The 23,971-nt window shown below is 34.5% G+C and overlaps 1 protein-coding gene across 50 annotated transcripts in view; it reads right to left on the reverse strand.

Annotated features, from left to right (window-relative positions):
- Positions 1–23,971, reverse strand: part of RBM26 (RNA binding motif protein 26) — an 83,046-nt gene that overhangs the window by 11,999 nt on the left and 47,076 nt on the right. For 26 of the 50 annotated variants that reach the window (XM_084982048.1, XM_084982057.1, XM_084982055.1 and 23 more), the window contains exons 14-20: positions 23,690–23,761; positions 15,979–16,104; positions 15,553–15,627; positions 14,608–14,775; positions 13,082–13,186; positions 9,634–9,834; positions 6,431–6,517 (exon numbers count right to left, since the gene is read on the reverse strand). In XM_084982048.1, the coding sequence (XP_084838174.1) occupies positions 6,431–6,517; positions 9,634–9,834; positions 13,082–13,186; positions 14,608–14,775; positions 15,553–15,627; positions 15,979–16,104; positions 23,690–23,761 (834 nt within the window). Of the gene's footprint in view, positions 1–488; positions 616–6,430; positions 6,518–9,633; positions 9,835–13,081; positions 13,187–14,607; positions 14,776–15,552; positions 15,628–15,978; positions 16,105–23,689; positions 23,762–23,971 lie in introns of all 50 variants that reach the window. The other 24 variants (XM_001925971.6, XM_084982064.1, XM_005668491.4 and 21 more) reach the window with 3 other exon arrangements.

Raw genomic sequence — 23,971 nt, forward strand, 5'->3', positions numbered from 1 at the left:
ATATAAAGCTGTTTCATCTACATTGAAAATCTGTTGTTTACAGTAGCTACCTTCATTATCTTCGCAAGATCTTCTGAATAACTCACTGCAGCTTCTACCTTGGCATTTGCTGCTTCACCTTGCATTTTTATATCATGGTTTCAGCTTCCTTCCTTAAAACCTCACGAACCAACCTCTGCTAGCTACAAACTTTTCCTTTGCAGCTTCCTCACCTCCCTCAGCTTTCACAGAATTGACCAGAGTTGAGGCCTTGCTCTGGAATAGGCTTTGGCTCAAGGGGATGCTGTGGCTGGTCTGATCTATCCAGATCACTAAAACCTTCTCCAGGTCAGCAATAGAGCGAGTTCGCTTTCTTATCATTCATGTGTTCACTGGAGTAGCACTTTCAATTTCCTTCAAGAACTTTTCCCTTGCATTCACAACTTGGCTAACTGACATTGAAAGGCCTGGCTTTCTTTCTGTCTTGGCTTTTGACATGCCTTCCTCACCTTATTTCTAGCTTCTGACTTAAAGTGAGAGATGTGTGACTCTTCCTTTCACTTGAACATTTGAAGGCCACTGTAGGTTATCAAATGGCCTCATTTCAATGCTGTTTCCCTCAGGGAATAGGGAGGCCTGAGGAGAGGGAGAGAGATGGGGAATGGCTGGTCAATGGAGCAGTGAGAAGACACACATTTATTCATTAGGCTTGCCATCTTATGTGGGCATGGTCTGTGATACCACCAAATCACCACAGGTTACCATAACAAATAAAGAAAAAGTTTGGAATATTGCAAAAATTACCAAAATGTGATACAGAGACATATAGTGATCAAATGCTATTGGAAAAATGGCAATGACAGACTTGCTCAATTCAGGGCTTCCACAAAGCTTCAATTTGTTTAAAAAAAAAAAATCAGTATCTGCAAACTACAATAAAGCAAAGCACAGTACAATAAGACACGCCTTTTATGTGTGTATGAAAACCATACAATACAGAATTAAATGGGAAGTATCAGTTTTCAATTTCTTCTCTTTATATGTGTGTGTATATATGTGAATATACATATGTACATATATGTGTACAAGTGTGTATGAATGTTATTGTTTTCTCCACTCCCAGCTCTGACCACTGAAAAAGATTATAGTAACACACTCAGGAGTAATGAGCACCCCTCATACTCGGATCGTGATCTCTAAATACCTTTCCCAGTAAAAAGTATCAGAGCTCCTTAGAGAAATGGCCAGTTCCTGGTCTGAAAGAGAAAATGTATAAGATGAACCTAGAATACCTTTTCATACCAGAAAGCAAAGAAAGTATCATAACCCACTACAGTCCTGTCAAAAGAACTCAGGAAGAAATCTGTAGAGTAGCCACTAGCCAAACATGGGACAATACATCAATTACTGAGAACAATGGATCAATACCTATATAATGATTAAATCTATGAATTTATAATTACATAATACCAATCAAGCTAAATCAAAATATAAATCTTAGTCTGAATCCTTAAATAAAGTAAGTAAAATACTGATAAGAAAATTAGGACAATGTAAACTCTGGGTATTTGATAATACTTTAAAATATTAATCATTTTTAGGTGTGATTAACAGTATTGTGCTTCATTTTCTTAAGGCTCTAAAATGACAGACATAACTGAAATTTTTATAGCTAAAATGATAATGACTGGGAATGGCTTCAAATAAGGAGCTAGAGAGTTGTAGTGGGTAAGATACAGACAAAATAAGATTGGCCATAGTGGATAATTGCTGAAGCTCAATGATGATCATGTGGTGGTTCATTTTACAATTTTCTGTAATTTCTGTGCTATGAAGTATCAACTAAAAGTCTATTTAAAAGCTGAAGCATTTTATTCATAGGCTTGCTCTAGATCTTTGCCTATTTAACTGCATAGTTATTCAAAGTTTGCACTAAATTAGGAAGTAAGGAAAACAGGCATATACATGACAAAAGGGCAAAAGAAGGCTGAAGATCTGACAAATGAAGAAAACAAGAGTATGAAAAGTACTTATGAGGTAGGTTCCATATCTGACATGGAAAATGATTCTGAAAACAATGAACATTTGGAAAAAGCTGAATTGAGCAAAATTAAACAGGAGTGTTTGCCTTTTAAAGTCATCTAGATTATAAATCTAAATCGAATATACAAAACGCAGCTCTTCACAAACTTATTTGACAGGAAAATCCTTTGTTAGGGGAGCCCTTATAGAACCAGAGTACTGTAAAAACACTGTGGGAAAAACTGATCTAAGGCCTGAAAAGCTAAGGCTGCAATCCTAATATACCTTACATTTTTTAGTAACTGTAATGATAAAACTAATTGATAAAAGAAGGTTAAAACCAAGTTTATTAATGTTTGTAATAACCATAGTAGATAATGTTTAGGCAGGAGTTAAAGGACAACTGAAAAAAAAAAAAAAAAAAACTAAAACATGTAAAATCTAATGTTTATAACTTACAGGAAAAGACTTCTACTCCTCTAGCTCTTGAATTCAAACTGTGTGGTCCCTTTCTCACAAGCTTGACACTTAAGATGTACTAATTCTCATAGCACAGTGCCCATCACATGGCAGTACTTAATAAGTAAATCAGTAAGAACACACCAAAAAACTCTATAATATATACGATTGGATTTCTCTTGACTGAATCCACTTACACAATTTGTTCTTGCTATAAACTTACTACTTACTCAGCCCCATGAACTTCTGACACTTGATGGTTGCACTATCCTCTATGAATCCAATTTTGTGCTAACTTCAGGGCTAAAGACTGAGAGTTGTGAAATCACTCTTATCTTGTTTCTATTCCATCTCATTGATTTGCCAATCAATTCTCATTCTTAAAACATACCCCCCCCAATAATATCAGTAATAGCTGAAGTTAAATGGGTTTACTATGTTCCAGGCACTGTTTTAAGTACACCTTACAAGTTCCAAATCAGTGACTCCTCACAGCTACTGGGAGTTGAGGTGTGGGTGTCAAAAAGACACTAGTCAAACAAGATTCTCTTTCCTTTTAATAAAAAAGCTACATAGGAGTTCTCGCTGTTGTGCAACAGGATCGACAGTGTCTCTGTAGCAGTAGGGACACACATCCCCAGGGCACAGTGGGTTAAGTATCTGGTATTGCCGTAGCTGTGGCATAGGTCGCAGCTCCTGCTTGGATTTGATCCCTGGCCTGGGAACTCCATATGATGTGGGAAGCCAAAAAAGAAATTAAAAAAGGAAAAAATAAAGCTACATACTCCTTTTGAGTTTGTGACTGTACAATTTCACCTTTGGGACGGATTCTTATAAAACAGGAACTTAACTACTCCTGTCCTAAAACTGGATCCCGGTTTCCTACAAAAGTATAGAACAATTTAGAGTAGGAAAAACAACCTCTGACAGTTATGGAAAGAGATTATTTTTTTCTGTCCTGTTGAGTACTTAGCCACCTTTAGTACACTGGTGTGGTACTTAGGCAAACTGGAAAATAGAAAATAAGCAGGGGGACCCATCTTTTAACTAACCAGAGTCAGTCCTTAACCATCTTAACCTAAAGCTAAAATGGTTCTGCTTATTCCTTAAAATATTTCAACCTCTTTTGGGGAAAATTTCTCACTTTTCAGTCATGTTTGAATGTCTCAATTATTTTATTCCTATACTTTCACCTTGAAATATGCATCTATTGACTTCAGAAAATGAAGAGACATATATTCAATCATCTAACACAATGGTTCAGAAATTATGAACAATGAAATATTTGGAAATAAATATTAGCAAAGGTTGATAATTTACTTCTCTTGGGAAGGCCTATCTTTTACCTTGAGTTTTTATCCATCTATATTTTGGTATTAAATTCTTCTTTATTTTATGGGATGGTGATGGTACAAGCAATCTTTTTTGTACTTTATAAGTATTCTTCTTTGAGAAAATTAAAAATTGGCACCTCAAAGTCAAACACACTAATTTTAAAATTCCTAAACCTGGGGTTCCCATCGTGGCTCAGGGGAAACGAATCCGACTGGAACCATGAGGTTGGCCTCGCTTAGTGGGTTAAGGACCTGGCGTTGCCATGAGCTGTGCTGCAGATTGCAGGCATGGCTTAGATCTGATGTTGCTGTGGCTGTGGCGGAGGCCGGAGCTATAGCTCCGATTCGACCCCTAGCCTGGGAACCTCCATATGCCGTTTGAGTGTGGCCCTAAAAAGCAAAAAATAAAAACAAAAAAATAAGATTCCTAAACCATATTGTTCCATGAAATCCAGAGGTTTGTAAACCACTGCTTTAGTCTATACTCTGCTTGTATAAAATAAGCTTCAACTTAATTTTCTATTCTCCTGTAAAATAGAATGTTACAAAGTTTCAAGAAATTTCTTTTGGCTTAAGGAAATGTTCATGTTTTAACAACTTCTATAACTTAATTCCAAATTTTCATCATAGAGATGGTAGTTGTTTGAGTCTGTTAAGTAAGTACAACTAAAATGGTTATCTACCCTGAAAAGCTAAATCTCATCAAATCTAACTAAAGCTAAGTTATTTTGCCACTTATTCAACCTTCACTGAATAAAATCTTTCATTATACATTAATCCCTGGTCTTTCGAATTGACTGATATCCATTTGGAAAATATATACATAATATAAAAATGTATATTAAAAAATTAACATCTTTTATGTAGAAAAACTAAGCCAAAGAAAGAAGGTATATATGAATAGGTCTTACTTACCAAAGCAAAAATACCCAAAAATTATTTAAGAGGCAAGAGGTATTTTTTTCCTTTCAGCCATGTAAACAAAGCAGGGAGAGGAGTTCCCATCGTGGCGTGCAGTGGTTAACGAATCTGACCAGGAACCATGAGGTGGCGGGTTCGATCCCTGGCCCTGCTCAGTGGGTTAAGGATCTGGCGTTGCCATGAGCTGTGGTGTAGGTCGCATCCCCCATTCCTGCAGCTGTGGCATAGGCCGGCGGCTACAGTTCCAATTAGACCTCTAGCCTGGGAACCTCCATATGCCATGGGAGTGGCCCTAGGAAAGGCGAAAAGACAAAAAAAGAAAGAAAAGAAAAAAAAGGCAGGGAGAAATAGTACATATATTTTTAAAGTTGTTACTAAATTCACAACTTGGCAATACTGTAACAATTTAAACATAACAACTATCATTGTTTTATAATATGACTAAGTCCCAGAAAATAAACAGAACATAAAAAAACAGTTCTCAAGCTACCTACCCAACATTACACTGAAAACTGTCATTGAAGCTACCATGTAAAGGAAGGTTATTCTTAACTTGTGAACTCAACAATACCTGAGGAAAAGTTGATCAAAGATCTGTTTTCTTGATAGATATACAAGCTAATAAGAAAATTTTAAACTGTCATCAATTAAAATTACCTCTTATTTTCACAAAAGACCTTTCAATACAAGATTTCTCAAAACTAGATTTAATAAAACTCTAAGATGAGGAACTTCTATTCCATAAAACTATTATCTACCCACCTAACCTTGAAACTATGTTATTCCCGGGCCCAGTTAAACACTTTTGTGAGACTTATCACATTTACAGTCTTTTACAGGTTACACTGCCCCAAGAGCAACTACTCCAGACAGGCCCCCAGCAATGTACCATGTGCTGGTGGGGAGTATGCACTACAAAGAGGATAAAGCAATTTAGAAGATTTTCAAAACTTATTTAGACCACAATCATCTTAAAACTTCTGAAAACCACACAACTCCTCTGTTCACGTGACGTTAACTACAATGCTCAATGCATCTTTCCAAGCTCAAAACTGTACATCTATTTCTCTACAATCCCAAAGAAAAAACACACAGGGCTAAAAAGGTTCCTATGACTCCCCTACACCTCACACCCATTTCCCTTTTCTTTAGAAAGAATTCAAGATACACATTTTAAGACAAATATACCAAAAGGACCCTAAAAGCTATATATCGTATCTTCAGCAAAAGTTGGGGGTATGCTAAGCAAAGGACACTTCTTTAGGGTTCAGCCAACTGGGACTAGGAATCAGCAGATAAGAGGTAGTAAAGAAGAGCAGCCATCAGAACTATAACTCAGCTTCTACCTTAAGCCTCATCACTCATTCTGCCGAAGCAGACTTGTTCTGAGCCAGCTGAGTAAAGGGATAATGGAAAAGGGGAGTGGCCCTATCTCCTGTTAGAGAGAACAGAAAGAGAATTCCTGATGTCTCAAGACAGTACAACTTGACATTCAACTTGGTAACCATACTCTAAACATTTGGGTTATATATAAAATTGCCTCACTGCTTTAGGACGTTCATTGTGACCATGAATTCCACTTCATGTGTTCTTTTTATCTACTGTCAAAATGTATTTAGTAACGTAGTTATTTCATTCATATTACAACTTAAAGATAATATTTACAAAACATTTAAATCTGTATTTCAATAAATTAGATGATTTGTAATACTTACTGCTTCAGCTTCTGCTCGTGTCTTGAACGTAATTACTGCATGAAGTGAAGAGTCATCAATCTGACAATCTTCAATTTCACCATATTGCTTTAAATTAAAAAAGAGTATTTCCTCCAAATAAATATTTTGAAACATCCAAAATGCTAATGGTTTTTAAAATATTAAAATACCAATAAAAATAACCTAGAATACATAACAACTCAGGGTGATTAGGAGACAGAAATTATAATTCCCTGTAGTATTTGATACTGTAAGATAAAGGGTGATCCTATCTTCTAATATTATTTACAATTCTACTCTTCCCAGAATTAGGGAAACTTATACTTGATTGAACTTTGAACTACTCTCTTTTTTTTTTTAATGGTCACACCTGCAGCATATGGTAATTTCCAGGCCAGGGACTGAATCCAAGCCACAGCTGCAAATGTTTTGCTACAGCTGCAGCAACGCCAGATCCTCCAACCCACTGCAGTAGGCTGGGCATTAAACCCACACCTCCACAGCAACCTGAGCTGCTGCAGTAGGATTCTTAACTTGACCTTCCTTATTGCCATTCCTTTATACTCATTATTCCAATTCCAGAATATGCAAAATTCTTTCTAAAGCTGAATATTTAATCCTTAGAATATGGGGTTTTGGAATCTTTGCAATTTAAAGAAATCGGGGGCGGTGGGGGGGGAAGCTGGGGGAGAGTCAGAGAATGTAAGTAATTTTTCCAAAGTAACTTAGTTACTCGTATACTCAAAAAAGTAACTCACATACTCTCAAAAGTAACTCTCATACTATGGATGAGAGTCCAGGTCTTTCAATCCAAAAGTTTAACTGACTCTGCTTTTACTTTTACTTTATGCTTCTCTAGACCATACTCTTTGAGGACATTTAAAAGCTAGACATATTAAATTTGCTTGTTTTGGGTGTGTTGGATTTTACTTTTTCCATGTGTAGGAAGATCTTTCTGCAAACAGCAACCTTACCACATGAAGCTCTATCCTTTACATATCATTACTAATACCTTCCTTCTTTCTTAGTTCAAAATTATAACCACAATCTTGTTAAATATACATATTCCACACAGAAAAATTCTGCAGGGCACAGTAACAAAAATGGATCGCAGACTCATTCAGGTCCCACCTCTGTTAGTACTAGCCGTGTAAACCTGAACAACTTACTTAAACATTTCATGCTTCATTTTCCTCATCTCTAAAATAGGTATAATAAAGGTACCTACCTCATAGAGCTGTCAAAATAACTAATAAGGTGAGTTATATAAAGCATTCAGAAACAAAATAAGGGCTCTGTAAGTTTTAGCTCTATTATTACTACTACTGGTTCCAGTGGATAAATTAAAGAAAACATTTTGTTAATCACATTTTGTAACAGTTAATGGTCCTTTAATAATGGAGGGTTTTTTTCTGATACCTGTCATATGTTCAAATCATAGGTTGAGATAAAGAAGGTATCTTATTTAAAGACTGACAATTTTTACATGTGCATTACCACTACTAACTTTGAGTTCCAATCTCCAAATGAATGCAAGAATATCCGTTTAGAGGCTCTGAATGTTTCTAAAACCAAACCATCTTAGTCTCACCAAAACACACATCCATAAACTCACCATATTTGTTTGGATTATTTTAGCATATTCTTTGATAATTTCCTGATTAGCTGAATAACTAGAGGTAATCCACATAAGTTATCTGGATCTTTTTCCCCTTGGGAAGGTGTGGTAGTGGGGTACAAAGCAGGGAAGAATTGGGCTGGATTATCTCCAAGCGCCTTTCGAGTCTTCTGATTCCTTTCTTTCTCCCTTTGAACCCACCAAGAATAGTACTTTCCAGATGTACCATCCTTAACTATTAATCGCTGTTATCATTTCTTAAACATATACCATTTCTTTTAATACCTCTCTATGTCCTAACAAAGTATAATTTCACATTTGTAACTGCTGTTAACAGTCTAGAATACACCTGTCAAACACCTAAATCTGAACATTGAAAAGGTTAAATTATTTGTGTACCTATCTACAAGCGTATCTATACTTCAAGATTCAGTTTTACTACCTCATGAAACTTTCTCCTACGTGGAAAAAAGATATTCTCTAAGTTGTTCAAGTATTTACAAGTTTTAATAAATTTAACTTAATTATAAATTGTAGTTTACTTTAACTGGTTTATGTTAAACCAATATATATAAAATCCTTGATGGTGAAGAACTAGTTATTTACTTCGTATCTCCAGAGCAACTGCTCTAATGCTGAGGGCAAGACTAAAGCTTAGTTTAACTAACCTTTGGGATACCACTAAGAACCATAACATGTGAATGGAAAAGGCCTTTAGGCAGCTATCATCTCCATTCTGCACATGAGCTCAATGGAACCCAGGAAACCCAAGTTAAAAAATGGATTAGCAGGGACTAGAATCTTACTCTCCTTCCTCATATTCCAGTCTATTAGCATTAGACTGACTTCCTTTAATTATACCCTGGTAATGACCAAGGCAACATCAGGATTACATTACAAAATTTTGTCGTTTAATTTCTGTATCAGCTAGAGCAAGAATACAGTATTAACAAATGAAAAACCATCTTAATTTTTTTTAAACGGATAACCCATGCAATGTTAAATTTTTTGTAAAAGTAAATATCAAACAAAATTAAACTGAAGGACTCCCTTCTCTGAAATAATAAAGTTAATCATTCATTTCACAATATCTGAAGGCCTGGTAAGTGTAAAAATAGCAACATTTCTTCCAGGCAATGATTAAACAAAAAAATTCTTAGTTTGTTTTTTACATGCCTAATAAAAGATTATACTAGATTAAGCAAACCCTTTGGTGAAATGACCAGGTTTAACATTATTCAGGAGTTCCTGTCATGGCTCTGTGGAAACGAATCTGTTTAGTATCCATGAGGAGGCAGGTTCAATCCCTGGCCTCACTCAGTGGGTTAAGGATCCAGCGTTGCCGTGAGCTGTGGTGTAGGTCAAAGACGCAGCTCGGATCCTATGTTGCTGTGGCTGTGATGCAGGCTGGCCATCAGGTATAGTTCCAATTTGACCCCTAGCCTGGGAACTTCCATATGCTGTGGGTGTGGCCTCAAAAAGACCAAAAAAAAATTATTCATTTCATTTTCATACTCTCCCCTTTAATACTAATTATCCCCAACATCATTATTAGTATTTGTTTCATTGGACAGTAAGAAAGTACCGCAAAATGAGGAAGAAGGTCTTCTCTATCACTCTCTGTAAATGCAGAAATCTCCAAAGCCCTGGGACGGTGATCCACTACAGCATGACCAGGCACACCTCGACCTCGACCTCGACCCCTGCCTCGGCCATGAGCAGCACCTCGACCTCTTGAATGAATTCCTCTACCACGGCCAGATGAAAGAATCCCTCGTTTTGCAGCCTAGAAAAGATCAGACAAATTGATAGGTTAAAGATCGCAATTACTAACACAAGTCAAGTATTATCCTTGGTCACATTACAATTTGACATGAGTTATACAATTTGATATCAAAGTCAAATTAATACCCTGCAAAAGGATGTCACAATTTTGTTATAGTGTTAAATGTTACTTCAGAAATCAGTTTAATACATAGACACCAAATACCTATATATATGTGTGTGTATTTTTCCCAGTTATGACTTACAAACACAGTGTTTCTATTTGTTTGCCTGTTGGCTTGAGCAGGTACAGTTTTTTCAAATTCATCATTTTGATCACTTACTCTAACACCATTATACAATCAATACAGCATAGTAACTTATATTCCACTGTATCACACTAAATGAATAGCACACTATTCCTTCATTCCACAAATATTTGATGAGCACTTCCTGTGTGCTAGTCTTTACCCTTGTGAAACTCAAATCCTAGAAAGGTAGAGACATTAAGCAGTCAAGTTATTTAATTATATTAATAAGTGACTAAAAAATGAAGAAATGTTTTTACTTAAAGATTTGACTAGAATATTAAAGATTTGCAAGGAATAAATTACTAGAATAAAAGTTCCATGCAAAAATTTCCCCTGTTTTATTTTCTACTTTTCCCCCAGCAGCTATAATAGCAGCTGTAGACTCTAGAAAATTAATATTCATTCAATGAATCAAAGAAGGAACAAAAAACAAGCAAGGCAAGTGTGAAGGGTGGGGGTAAAAGCATGAACAAAGGAACCAAGGCTGAAAGGAACATGGTACTTTCAAGAAGGAATAAAATCCAGTACAGCTGGACCATATGGGATGGAGAGGATGAGGCTGGAGAGACAGGCAGAGCCAGATCATGAACAACTTTAAGGATGATGTTAAAGATTTTGATTTTTATCCCATGAGCCATGAAATTAAATTTAAAAATGTGAAGCTGAGAAGCAGGGTGATATAATCAAATCAGTGTTTAAAATGTTATTCTGGGAGAAGGAAAAACAAGCTGGGAAACCAGTCAAGCTACTACGGTAGCCCCGACACCTGAAGAGAGAAGCTTGGACCACAGTGGCAGCAAAGGAGATAAAGAGAAATAAAACACTTAAGATACATTGGGGAGTAACATGTTTAAAACTTGGTAATTAAATGGGTGTGAACACTGAAGAAAAGGGAGAAATCAATGAAGACTCCCAGATTTCTGGTTTGGGTAACTGTGTAACGAGTTGAGGGACAAAACAAGCACAATTCTGAACATGCTGAGTCTGAGGATGTAAGAGATCCAAGTGAAAATGTCAGGCAGACACCACTGCCAAAATCTCTGCAAATATAAATATTTTAATTTCTTCATCTCAAGACAGTTAATCTTAACTTTAGCTAAAGTAATCACTTAAAATCCAAATAATAAAATTCAAAGGTCAAGTATTGATGTTAATAATAGCACGGCATATATGAAAGTACGCTCTAAGGAACTTTAATGTCTCAAAATGCTCCTTTAAAAAAGGGGTCCATGGACAAGTAAGTTTGAGCAGTAACAAGTATTTAATACATGTTTTTGGAGATTGACTAATCACAAACCTCTAGGAAATCATATACAAGAGCATGTTTACTATAACCTTCATCAAATTTATTTGGCCTCAAAAGCTTTTATCGCTAACACCTATTAACATATGGAATTGGTGTGGTGAATGAACACACTCTGGGATACACTGCATTTCTCCATATACTAATATTAATTGCAAACTAAACTTTGGCCATCATAAAAGGAAAACAGAAGATGTCTTTCAGTGCCATTTAGTTATATCATGATAAAGATTGGAAATACAGACTAATAATACAAAGAATATTGGTAATACTATTATCTATTTATTAAAATAATGGGCCAAAAATTTTTAAATGATAACATTTTTTAAAGTCCCACCAACACAGGCATAAAATCTCCAGAACTATGAAAACACAATTTCTACATTAACATAAAAGAAATCTATCTTTTTCAAAATCTGTTAACTTGGGCAGGATACACAGACAAGCATATCAATTTTCCAGAGAATGCAATATGCTACCTCTCTAAGTTTAGGACACTGTCCTACGGCCTCCTATGACAGGTAGAGAAGATAGAGCCTTGAGACAAGCACAGTGGTAACTAAGTGCTAAGTCTTTAACACCTGGGTGCTAGCATCTATTACAGATTTGTACTATGTTTGAAATCAGAAAATCAAGTTACTGACAAATTTGGAAAAAAGCATTATTTTCAGATTAAGCAAAAGTAACAAAGAGACAAAAAATTTTATTGTGGCAACAACAATAAATATAAACAAACCAACTACATTAATGACATAAATGTCTCTGTACTTCAAAATGTAATCATGATTTTTAAATATCTTTTTGCTAAAGGTTAAAAATTCTCATGTATAGAGATCAAATTTCACTAGACTTTTCTTATATAATCATTTAACTAAACTATAAAAAACTAGTTTATTTGTCTCTTTTATAAATATCCACAGCACCATCTATAGGCAAAAGTTAAGTAAGCATGTTCTTCAACATAATTCTACTACTAAAAGTATGATACTTAGGGTAACTCAATGTAACATGCTTATTTATGCACAGAGTATCTCCATAAGAATATCTGAAAAGCCTTTAACATGGTCCCAAAGGGAAAAAAAACAAAAAAGGAAAAAAATTCACTGGCAGTAGAGGGACCTGTTTATTAAGTTAAAACGGTTGCCACCCCTCATTAAATGTTAAAAAACTTGTATTAATCGTGAAAACTTTGCTAACCTCTTCCCTCTTTCTTTTGTCTTTTTGCCATTTCTTGGGCCAGTCCCTTGGCATATGGAGGTTCCCAGGCTAGGGGTCGAATCGGAGCTGTAGCTGCTGGCTTACGCCAGAGCCACAGCAATGCGGGATCCGAGCCGCGTCTGCAACCTACACCACAGCTCACGGCAACTCCGGATCGTTAACCCACTGAGCAAGGGCAGGGACCGAACCCGCAACCTCATGGTTCCTAGTCGGATTCATTAACCACTGCGCCACGACAGGAACGCCTTTCTTTTTTCTTTTTTTTTTTGTCTTTTTGCCATTTCTTGGGCCGCATCTTCCCTCTTTCCTGCATCAACGCTCAATGCCAGAGACTGCTAACAACTGTTAATCAGAAAGAGAGGACTATATTTTCAAATTAATCATTAAGACTACAACTACTCATCTTTAGTGTACTGTGTAGCTGTGATGAAGCATACCTCCAGCTGTAATTCCGTATACTTTCGCCTCAGTTCAGTGACTTCTTCTCCAGCTTGCATCTTCTTATACAAATCCAGTTCTGTGTCAAGCAATTCTTTCTGCATCTAGAAAGTAGTAATTAATATTTTTGGTGACAATAATTAATATCCTGCATTTATACAAAACTCTTTACAAAGAATTTTTTACACATTTCCATTTAACCCATACATTTCTTCTCTATATCCAGTCCTACCATCTTAGTTCAAGCCATCATCACCTCTGGTCTACACTACTGCAATAACTTCCTAACTTGTTCCTACATCCACCAACTTCCCTATAATTCATTTTCCATGCAGAAGCCAAAGTGAGATTTCTATGGAGTAATTTTTTAGCAAAGAACTGTGAAAAGAAAAACAAACAAAAAAACGAAGTGTCAATGTCAATATATAATATGCTTTATGTAGGAAAGAATACATACACACACACACACCAAGAGGGGGAGACAGTGGGAAAATGGAATGGTTGTCTATATATACCTTTTCATATCGTGTAACTTTTATATCATGTTAATGTGTTACTTATTCAAAAAAATAAAATTAAATTAGCAAGAATGAAGGGAAAGGGGGATTCAAAACTGTATACATATAGAAATAGACCTAATTTTATCAAATTAAGAACATAACCACACAAAAGGAAAAAGAAAGATAATTCTACACCAGTTTTGACTCCACAGTTTTAGTGGAGTATATACTGTAGGGTTGTAAAGAATGAAAACAAATTCAGAATTTTATAGTTAGTTATTGGAAGTGGTGTTGTTATAGAAATTCTGAAACTATTTCAATGTATTACAGGACTGTGCAAATGAGTACTATATTGATGTTAGTGGGAATCAAGTTATCACTACAGGAACAGGGAGATAAAATAAGGCATAAGAGAAAGAAAAAGAGAACACTGTAGTGTTGGATTAGAATCAGAAATATCAATACGGATTCATGATTTTATATATATATACACACACACACACATCTGTAGCACTGTGTTTCTTTTTTTAAAATCACTTATTGTCATCTGACAATAACTTGCTCACTTATTTGTTTCTAAAGGGTTCATCTACCTGAACTTTCTCCTGTTCAATCAATTCATTCTGTACAGTGATATCAGAATGTTACTTCTCTGTTCATTAATATTTTACACCCCAACTACTTATAAAGTTCAAACTTCTCAGTCAAGCATTCAAGTACTTATACTGTTTTGTCCTCAAGCTACCTTTTCAAGATTATCTGTAATTATTCTAATTAGTGACTTTTTAACTACAATATATAGGGTTCAAAAGATGAGTAGAGTTTGCTTATTTGTATTTATTTACTTATTCATTAATAGAGGAGGGGGAGAATGGTATTATATAATGATCAAATTTTGAACGAACAATATTAGCTAAAAAAGGAAAACTGAATCTTAAACAACACAGTGTTTTAAGTTTTTTTAGTAAGTAATAGTATTTTTTTTTTTTTTTTAGTAATATGAATAACACCACAAATCAAAATACCTGAGTCTTGGTTTTTATACTTTTTGGAAGACAGCGTCCAGGAGAAGCAGCTTTGACCTCATCTTTCAACTTGGTAATATTTTTTGTTAAAACCTCTAAAGTTTTCATTATTTCTGCTTTATCTTCAGACTTCATTGCTTTGTTTTTCTCCAGTTTTGAAATTAACATCTGCCAAATTTTTAAAAACAGAAAAATATAGGAAACTTATCCCTACTATTATGAAAAAAGCAAACACAGCAATGTAAATAAGTTTTCCCACATTAATAAATCATTAGGTCCACTGCATCACAGTGGGAACTCCTTTTTTTTTTTTTTTTTGCTACATTAATAATTTTTAATTTTCTAGTAGCCACCTTAAAGAGAGATACATTAAAATTAGTTAAATTATGTTAGATTTAACTCAATTTATCAAATGTAACTTTCGACAAAAATTATTGAGATGTTTTACCTTTTTTCTTCATAATATGTGGTTGAAAGTTGGTATGTATCTTACACTTACAGAATATCTCAATTTGGACTAGACACATTTCAAGTACTTCATAGTCAGATGTGGCTCTTAGCTACTGTACCAGACAGCATAGGACTGGGGAATCCCAAGCCAATTAAAGAAAAGTACATATATCTATCAACAATGAGAAAAAGTTTCCATTTTACATTGAACAAACTACTGGGCGGCAACATACCTAGGTAAACACTCCTTATTTTCATTTCAAGTTAATCACTGCTCCATTTAAACTAATCCAACTCCCCAGTCCACTGTGTAATGTGTGTATTTCATCCATAATATATTATCAATTAATATACACACTATTATTGATAAATATTTCAGTTTTACCATTGTTGATAATAGTAAATAAGCTTCTCAGGACTATCTATAGTTTAAGATTAAATTACTAAAAACTATGACATAAATGTATTTTGCCAAATCTAACTTTAATATTTTACCTTCTGTGTTTCAATGTGCTTTTCTAAAATTTCTTGTTTCCTTTTCCTTACATCCTGCTGAAGTTTCAGTGCCTCCTAGAGAAAAGGATCAAAAGTATCATTAGAACATTTACCACTTACTTTTTTGATAACAAAATTACTTAGGAAAACAGAACAGGTTGTAACTGAAGAAGCTTAGCAACAAAAATTACATGCAAAGTTTTCCTACATAAATCTTAAATATGTATGCAACTTTCAAAGATTAATCAGGAGAACCTTCCATTTCAAGAAAATTAATATTTATTGTATACTACAGAAAATAAAAGTCCAGTGGCAACCAACATACACCTTTCTTTCAGCTCTATTTTATGATTAAGCATTGAAAAAACACACACTGCAGAAAAGCTCTGCAACATGCAAATTCTGTATACTACTAGGTGTACTTACCTGTTTTTTTTTCTGTGCTTCATTATTATCAACTGCAGAGGTGGAAACAAGTAAGGTTTTTTGTGCAGCCTTCAAAGCAGCTGGATTATATACCGTTTTTGTTAGGCCAGTAGATGTAGACAACACCTACCAACACAAATTCAATTTCTCAAAAAAGGTATCAAGCATTCATGATGTCCTAAGTTCTGTTTCCTTCAGCACTCCTGTCAAAATTTAGCACACTGAACTAAAAGCATTATGTATTTATAATTAACTATTATAATTAGCATCGAATCACTAAGTCACAATTAGTGATCTGAAAGGAAGATATGAATGAGGGATAAACCATAAAGTGAAAAAGTTTTAAATTAACACCACCATATACTTAGAGAAAAAGTAAAAAACATACAAAAGCTTCAAATCAATTAAAAAACACTATCATTACTATATCACTGAAATTGTTGAATATATTACCAGTATTCCTAAGGACTACAGCAAAATCTACACAAAAACACAGCACAAGAGGAAATCAGATGCTTTTCTACAATTTAAAATGATTTGTAATTTACAGTTCTGAAATTAAACTTATTGTTTCCTCTCTCCACCCCTTTGCTAGCATTGTTCTTTAAGTGACCTTATTCCTTTAAACCCAGCTCAGGTTCTGAACAACCATTCAGGATCTCCACGAAGCCCTAATCACTTATTTCTTATACCTAGGTCCTTTGATGAAGTATTATTCCTATTAAAATATATAGTAAAAATGATCTGATATTATATTAATTTATATCTCTCTCCCTGTCTCTCTCTCCTTGTCTTCACTGTAAGAGCCCTGAAACAAAAATTGTGCCTTTCTCCTCTTTGTTCATCTCCCAGTACCTAAATCTTGCTACTAATTATGAGCCCCTGGATAAGTTCAGGTACCTTTTTGTGCCTCAGTTTGCTCATTATAATAAAATCTAACTTGATGGTGTCTAATGTCCTTACAAACCCAAAAATTCATTCTGTAAGGATAGGGAATTTTTGGCTTGATTCAACTGTTATGTCTGAAGTGCCTAAAACAGTGCTGGGGTACATAGTAAATATTCAATAAGCACTTTTACACTGAATTAAAATGAAATGGTAATAGATCTGAGTGGACAATCTTTTCTACAAAATGATCAATTTAAAAAAAAAAGTGTATTGACTGCCTTTTTATCCTCCATGTGGGTGAACAGTTTATGACCTAAAAGAGGTTAAAAGAACTACATAAACAGAAGAATATCAATGAGAAAAAAGGGCCCTGCTTTCTAGCTACTAAAATGTATAAATAATTGGGTATATCAGAAACGTAGCAATCTGGACACTACTTTCTAATTTTTTATCATGAAATCAGAATAAGGAACATCACAAAGCTCAGGCAACTTATTCAAGAATATTGTGGGAGTTCCCGTCGTGGCGCAGTGGTTAACGAATCCGACTAGGAACCATGAGGTTGCGGGTTCGGTCCCTGCCCTTGCTCAGTGGGTTAACGATCCGGCGTTGCCGTGAGCTGTGGTGTAGGTTGCACATGCGGCTGGGATCCCACGTTGCTGTGGCTCTGGCGTAGGCCAGTGGCTACAGCTCCAATTCGACCCCTAGCCTGGGAACCTCCATATGCTGCGGGAGCAGCCCAAAGAAATAGCAAAAAGACAAAAAAAAAAAAAGAATATTGTAGCCTCTAAATAAGTATTCAAGAATATCTTAGCCTCTAAATGAAATTTAAAAAAGCCTAAAATACTGTAATTATACTAGTTCCATACAGCATAATTGATGTTTAAAAATAAAAGGTTCTTTACAATATTTGATATGTATCAAAATTTGATAATTTTCTTCAATAATGAAGATATGCAAGATATCACTAATAAATATGAAATGGCTGCACTCAGTAAAATAGAGTAGATATAGATGTAGTTCACACTAACTTGTCACTATTCTCTGTAATTCCAGAGAAAAATTTCTTCCATGCTACCTTACCATACCACACAATGTCAAGCTGTATGATTATATAATCAAGGGGGAGATAATAACTTTATAAAGGGACAAACACAAGATAATCTGCTGAAGAAAGAGTCTGAGTGTTTCATAAACTGTTTGGTCATGATGATTCCTTAATAAGTTGAAAAGTTGTAACCAAAAAAGATTTCTATACTCAAAGTTGGAAACAATATAACCCTATTTTCTAGCTTCAAAATGAATATTATCATAATAGCTGTGAGAACTCCAGAAGTAAAGAAACACATAATTTTTTATTTCAGTATTTCTCAAATTTCAGTGAGTAGGGAACACTCCCTTTGAAGTATTGTTATTAATACCAGATATCAGACTAAGGAGTGCTGTTTCAAGGTGAATAACAAAATATCTGACAATGAGAAGACTCCTTTATTCCTAGAAGCATCTCACTTCCTTGCTTTTTTCAGGAACTTCCTTTTGTAAAAAACACTGCACACAAGATATCACTGACTAGGATACACACTATCATTTACCATAACCCAATTAAAGAAAAAGGCCTCCAATTATAACCACAAACACCAACAACTATAAGATACAGCCCAATTTCAGAGGTGTAGAAATGTGAAAATGAAATGACTTAGAAGCAGTGAACTATCTGACTACAAATATTGCTCACTTTCTGAATCTGTTTGCTTTCAGAGTTTAGACACTAGGAGTGTGAACAGAAAGGAATATTTGTATTTTCAAAAGATGTGGACAGAGTTGTGATAAAAGAGAAGAAAAATCTGAAAAAAAAAAAGGGAGGGGGGGAGGAAAATCTGTTAAAAATGAAAGCAGTGGAGGGAAGTAACAAAACCAATGGAAAAGATGATGCTACGATTCTAATAACACAATTGAAAACATGGTGGCCTTTCTAAACAACCTCAGCTTCTCTATTTTCTATTAGGTTTTCTGCACATGCCATATTTTTACATATTGACCCATTTCCAGTGACCTTACGTGCATGTACTTATTAGTTCCAGCTGTCTGTGAATTCTTTCAGGTTTTCCACATATACATAATGTTGCCTAAGAGAAAACATCATTTTGTTTCTCCCTTTACAATGTTTATTCTATTTTATTTTGTTGCCTTATTATAGTGGGTAGGCCCTATACTATTTTAAAAAAAGGTGACAAGAGTGGACCTCCTTTGTTGTTCCTGATCTCAGAGGGAAAGTATTCAATATTTCACCACTGAATATGTTAGCTGTAGAGGGTTTTTTTTTGTTGTCTTTTTTTGCAGATATATTTTGTCAAAAATAAGGAAGTTTCTATTTCTAGCTTGCAAAATGTTTAATGTGACTAAATAGTTTTATTGGACTTTTTTTTCTCCTGAGATAATCATATGGAGTCCTTTCCCCTCCTTCCAACATCTACCCTCATCCTTCCTCCTCTTACCCCTTTATTTTGCTAACATGGTGAATTAAACCGATTTTCAAACATTTCATCAACCTTACATTTCTGGAATAAACTCTACCTGGTCAGGATGTTTTATCTTTCTCAACAATGTATATTTGCTAACATTTTATTTAGGATTTTTGTGTTTATGCTCATAAGATACTGGCTTGTAATTTTCTTTTCTTGTAATACACATGTCAAGTCTGGTAATCAAAGTTTTGGTGAATTCCTAAGATGAGCTGAAAGTGTCACATGCTTTGTTGTTAAAATATGTATCACTAATACCTCTTACTTCCCAAGATAAAAATCAATTCCCCAGTAAAATAAAGGTTATAGTCCATTACCACCTCCTTATCTTATTTCCTATGTAAAATATCACCAGCCATGTTATTAGTACTTGTAAAACAAACAACAAAAAACACCAGATTTATCTCATGGATAAAAATCAGAGGAAAAAAGGATTTTGTAAAAATTACTACTGCCGAAAAAGGTTATTACAAATTAAATTCCCCAATATTATTTTTTAATAACCAGTGCCCAAGTTAAAATCAAATACAGAAAGAAACATAATTAGGATGCCTCAAAGCCACACTCACAAAAAGCTAGTTTCCACAGGATTTCAAAGCAAGTGCCTTTGCTTAAATGCAATAAAAATACAGTATCTTAGTATTTATGTATAGCAAACTTAAAATATAATTACCATATGGTCAATTTTTATATTGAGTAAATAATCAGACTTTCAATAACTCTCAATGTTCAGCTTATAAAATTCTCTTAAAGCAGCACATAGATGGGTTTTCTATAACGAAGTTGAATTAACTGGGAATTCTAGCGAGGACAGGAATTTACTTTAAAATTAAATTACCAAATATTTTCAGGATTAACAATTTTATTTCTTTCAAAAATACTAAGTAGTTTAAAAGAAAAGATATTGAAAATCTTGCAGAGAAATATTTTAGCATCAAAGGAAAAATGTGTTAAGACAGTAATCAATTTTTGCTAAAATAGCTTGGTTCCCAGAAAATTCAGCACAGCAAATAATTTCATATAAATCATATTTTTCTGTAAGAAAAATAATCCTGCTAATAATCCTGACTGAGTAATCCATGGAATAATCCTGACAGAGGCCAATCCACTTAAAAAAATTAATCAATAACAGTTATAAAAAGAAACTACCATAAATTTCCTTAATCTTTATAATAAAGCAGCGAAAATATACAACAAATATAAATTTTAAAAACCAGCGGGTTACTTAAATGACTGTATTTCATAGTTAAGGAAACAGAGAGAGTAAGACTTGTTCAGGATCATCTGGAATGTCAGCTGCTAAATGCTACAGCTGAATGCTCTATATGACATGTAATGTTCCTTCAATTATGCCACACAATTTCCCTTTTAAAAGTTTCATGGTACAGATGCTAACTTATCATCATGCAAGGGGACCAAAATATCTTTTCAGATTACAAAAACAACTAAACAAAAAAACTAATAACCAGGATGGTATATGCAGATGCCACGTTTAATTCTCCACAAATCCCTCTACAGTAAGCTGAGGCACTCAAACTTTATTTCACTGATCACTCTACTTAAGTAATACCTATTTAATAGCTATTACAATATCTTAATATTTACAGTATCAATCAGGTTTTAAGTTTCCTCTTTCTTAGCCCTCTCACAAAAATTCAATCTTGGAATAAAAAAGAATCACTAATGACTGGATATTGTTTAGAGGTAGGGGATAAAATTTTACATTTGTTTACTTATTTAACAATAATGGAATATACTATTTAGATTCAAAGTTTGAGTTTTCCCCTCCTTTCAATTTAAAAAGTGTAAATAACATTTGAGAATAGATCACATTTTTCGATTCTTCCTAAGACTTCTCTGAAATCACTGAGCTCTAGGGATTACGCAGCAAAAAACCCTATGGACTAGGGGAACAGAAATAACCAAGAATAAGCAAAAACAAAATGCTATTCTATAAATGAGTTCACTGAAAGTGACTGCTTTCCTTAAGAGTCTTTGCAATATTTATTGAGTAATTTTTTTTCATAAACAGCCAACTACCATTAGTGAGTTTTCAGAAACTCAGTGCTAACTATATTAGCAAATTTATACTATCAATCCAAATTTGTACACCTTTTATCTAAAGCTATACAAAACACATTAAAAAACAATAATGAAAACAAATAGCAAAACACATGAGAAAAATTTCATAAAAGCTATAATTAGTACATTTCTATTTTAGAGTCTAAACCTTGGGAGTTCCCCTTATGGCTCAGCGGTTAATGAACCCACCTAGGATCCATAAGGCTGCAGGTTCAATCCCTGGCCTCCCTCAGTGGGTTAAGGATCTGGCATTGCCATGCACTGTGATGTAGGTCACGGAATGCGGCTGGGATCCTGAGTTGCTGTGGTTGCGGTGTAGGCTGGTAGCTACAGCTCCAATTCAACCCCTAGCCTGGGAACTTTCATATGTCGCAGGTACAGCCCTAAAAAGCAAAAATAAATAAATAAAATAAAATAAAGTAAAATAGCATCTAAATCTTGACATAAAAAGACCCCAAACATAATCAGGGTTTTAGAACTCTCTAGAATTGCTCAGTGGTATACTAAGTATAATAGTCCTTGTATCATTTTATTCCTCAGTTACTTATTATCAAGGAGGATAAACCTAATCAATTGTAAATATTCAAATACTGCTAAATTTAGTAGCATAAACTAAGTCACACAAATTCAGAGAAAAGGGGGAACATACATGGAAGAATCTGGAGATTTCACAGTAAAGGTTAGAGAGATTTTCAATCTTTAAAAGAATGACTAGAATTCAGTTAGACAGATGGAAATGCACACCAGAAAAACCACCATTAAAAAAAGAGGCAGTAAACAGCAAAAGACAAAGAGCGAAAAAAGAGCTCATTAGGGTAGAAAAGAAGAAAAGCAGAGGTAACAGACCCACAATAATTGAGGTATCATGAACTATGAATCAAGCAAAGCCATTTAGCTGAAGAAATGAAAGTTTCTGGAAGGAGTTAACATTAAAATAAGTCCAAGAGTAGGATGGTGGCAGTGTAAAGTAGAGGAGGAGGATGCCATCCCAGAGGCCAGGGAACTGTAAGTGGCAGAAAAAGAGCACTGGACTACAAACTCAAGTGACTGCCTCCTAGGCTTCCATGTTGTGGAAAATGGGGACATCACTTTTAGATGTGGGGGTAGGAGGAGAAATTAATCTATATGGAAAATAATGAATCATTTTAGGCATGTTATGTCTGAAGTAATGCTAGGTGCCCAAGAGGAAAATCTGGTTTGCAGAATTGGATTCATACTTCTAGAACTGCCAAAGCTTACATAGTAAATAAGGAAAATAATTTATTGAAGAATCAGTGAAGAGAGCAGGTCCTCTCTTTCATGGAATGCTCTATAACATCAATTTCCTATGTAATCTTTAGAATAGAAAGAGCGATTGACTAGAAATAGGAGACCCAGATTCCAGTCCTAGAACAGTAACTCATAGTGTCTAGGTCAACCAAAAAAACTACTTGAGCCTTACCTCCTTCAAGGTGAGGATATAGAAATGAGAAAGATTTTATCTAATTCTAATATTCTGTGATTCCTCATAACTCAAAATAAGACTAAAGATTAGGGCATTCACTGATACCTAACAGAGAAAATAACACATCTACATGGAAGGTCCATAAATGCTCTTAATTTAAGCAGCATTTGCTCCCTTCACTGAAAAAGGAAATGACTGTTTTGTTAGGCTATATACAATAGCTGTTAGTAATAAATTGAAAAATGTATTTATATCATTCTTTCTGGTTTACCAAATACTCTTAAATGACGTTATTTAATCCTAACATAACCCAGTAAATAAGACAAATATTACCATCACCATTTTATCAATGAATAAAAGGGTTCAGAAAGGTTAAGAGCAATGCCCAAAGTCATGCAGTTAGTAAGTGAAGAGCCAGAGCTCAAACTCAGGTAAAACTCCTAATTCATGGCCCTTTCTATCAGGCTGCCAGAGTTTTCAAATTAAAATGCGTAATATCTCTAAAGAAAATATAGTAAATTAAAAGAGAAAACAAAAAGAATGGAGCATAAGGAAATACAGTGAGCAGCAAGTATTAAAATGCTGATGCAAAAAGTAAAAAGAGGTAGGCAAATATTTTTCTTTTTCAGCAAATGGAAGGCAAAAACGTAGGAATAAAAGATACAGATACTATTAAGAAGCAAGAGTTTGTAACTATGAAAAAAATGAAAAAATTAAGATGCCACCTGAAAACATTTATGAAGCCAAGACACACACATCATGCTATTCTTCTTACCTTTTCAGTTGCTGAAACAGATGGCTTTGATACAAAACCCAACCTGTCCTTCACAGATAACTTAGTTACATTCTAAAAAAATTAAAATGGACATATTCAGTGTTTCCCCAAACATAAGTAAGTCTGTAGGGATTTTGAACATTCTGATTCTACCATACACTGACTCTGTAAGTATACTGATGTTAATTTAAAAAACTTGGGCCTTTTGCAAAAACAGAGAAAGAAAATGTGTGTGGAAAAACAAACAGTATACAATATTACTCAAACATAAAAAATTATAAT

This window comes from Sus scrofa, chromosome 11 (assembly GCF_054392235.1).
Source record: "Sus scrofa isolate SSC_HxYL_T2T_F1_AM1 chromosome 11, Sscrofa_HxYL_maternal_Yorkshire_Landrace_v2.0, whole genome shotgun sequence".
Lineage (NCBI taxonomy): Eukaryota > Metazoa > Chordata > Mammalia > Artiodactyla > Suidae > Sus > Sus scrofa.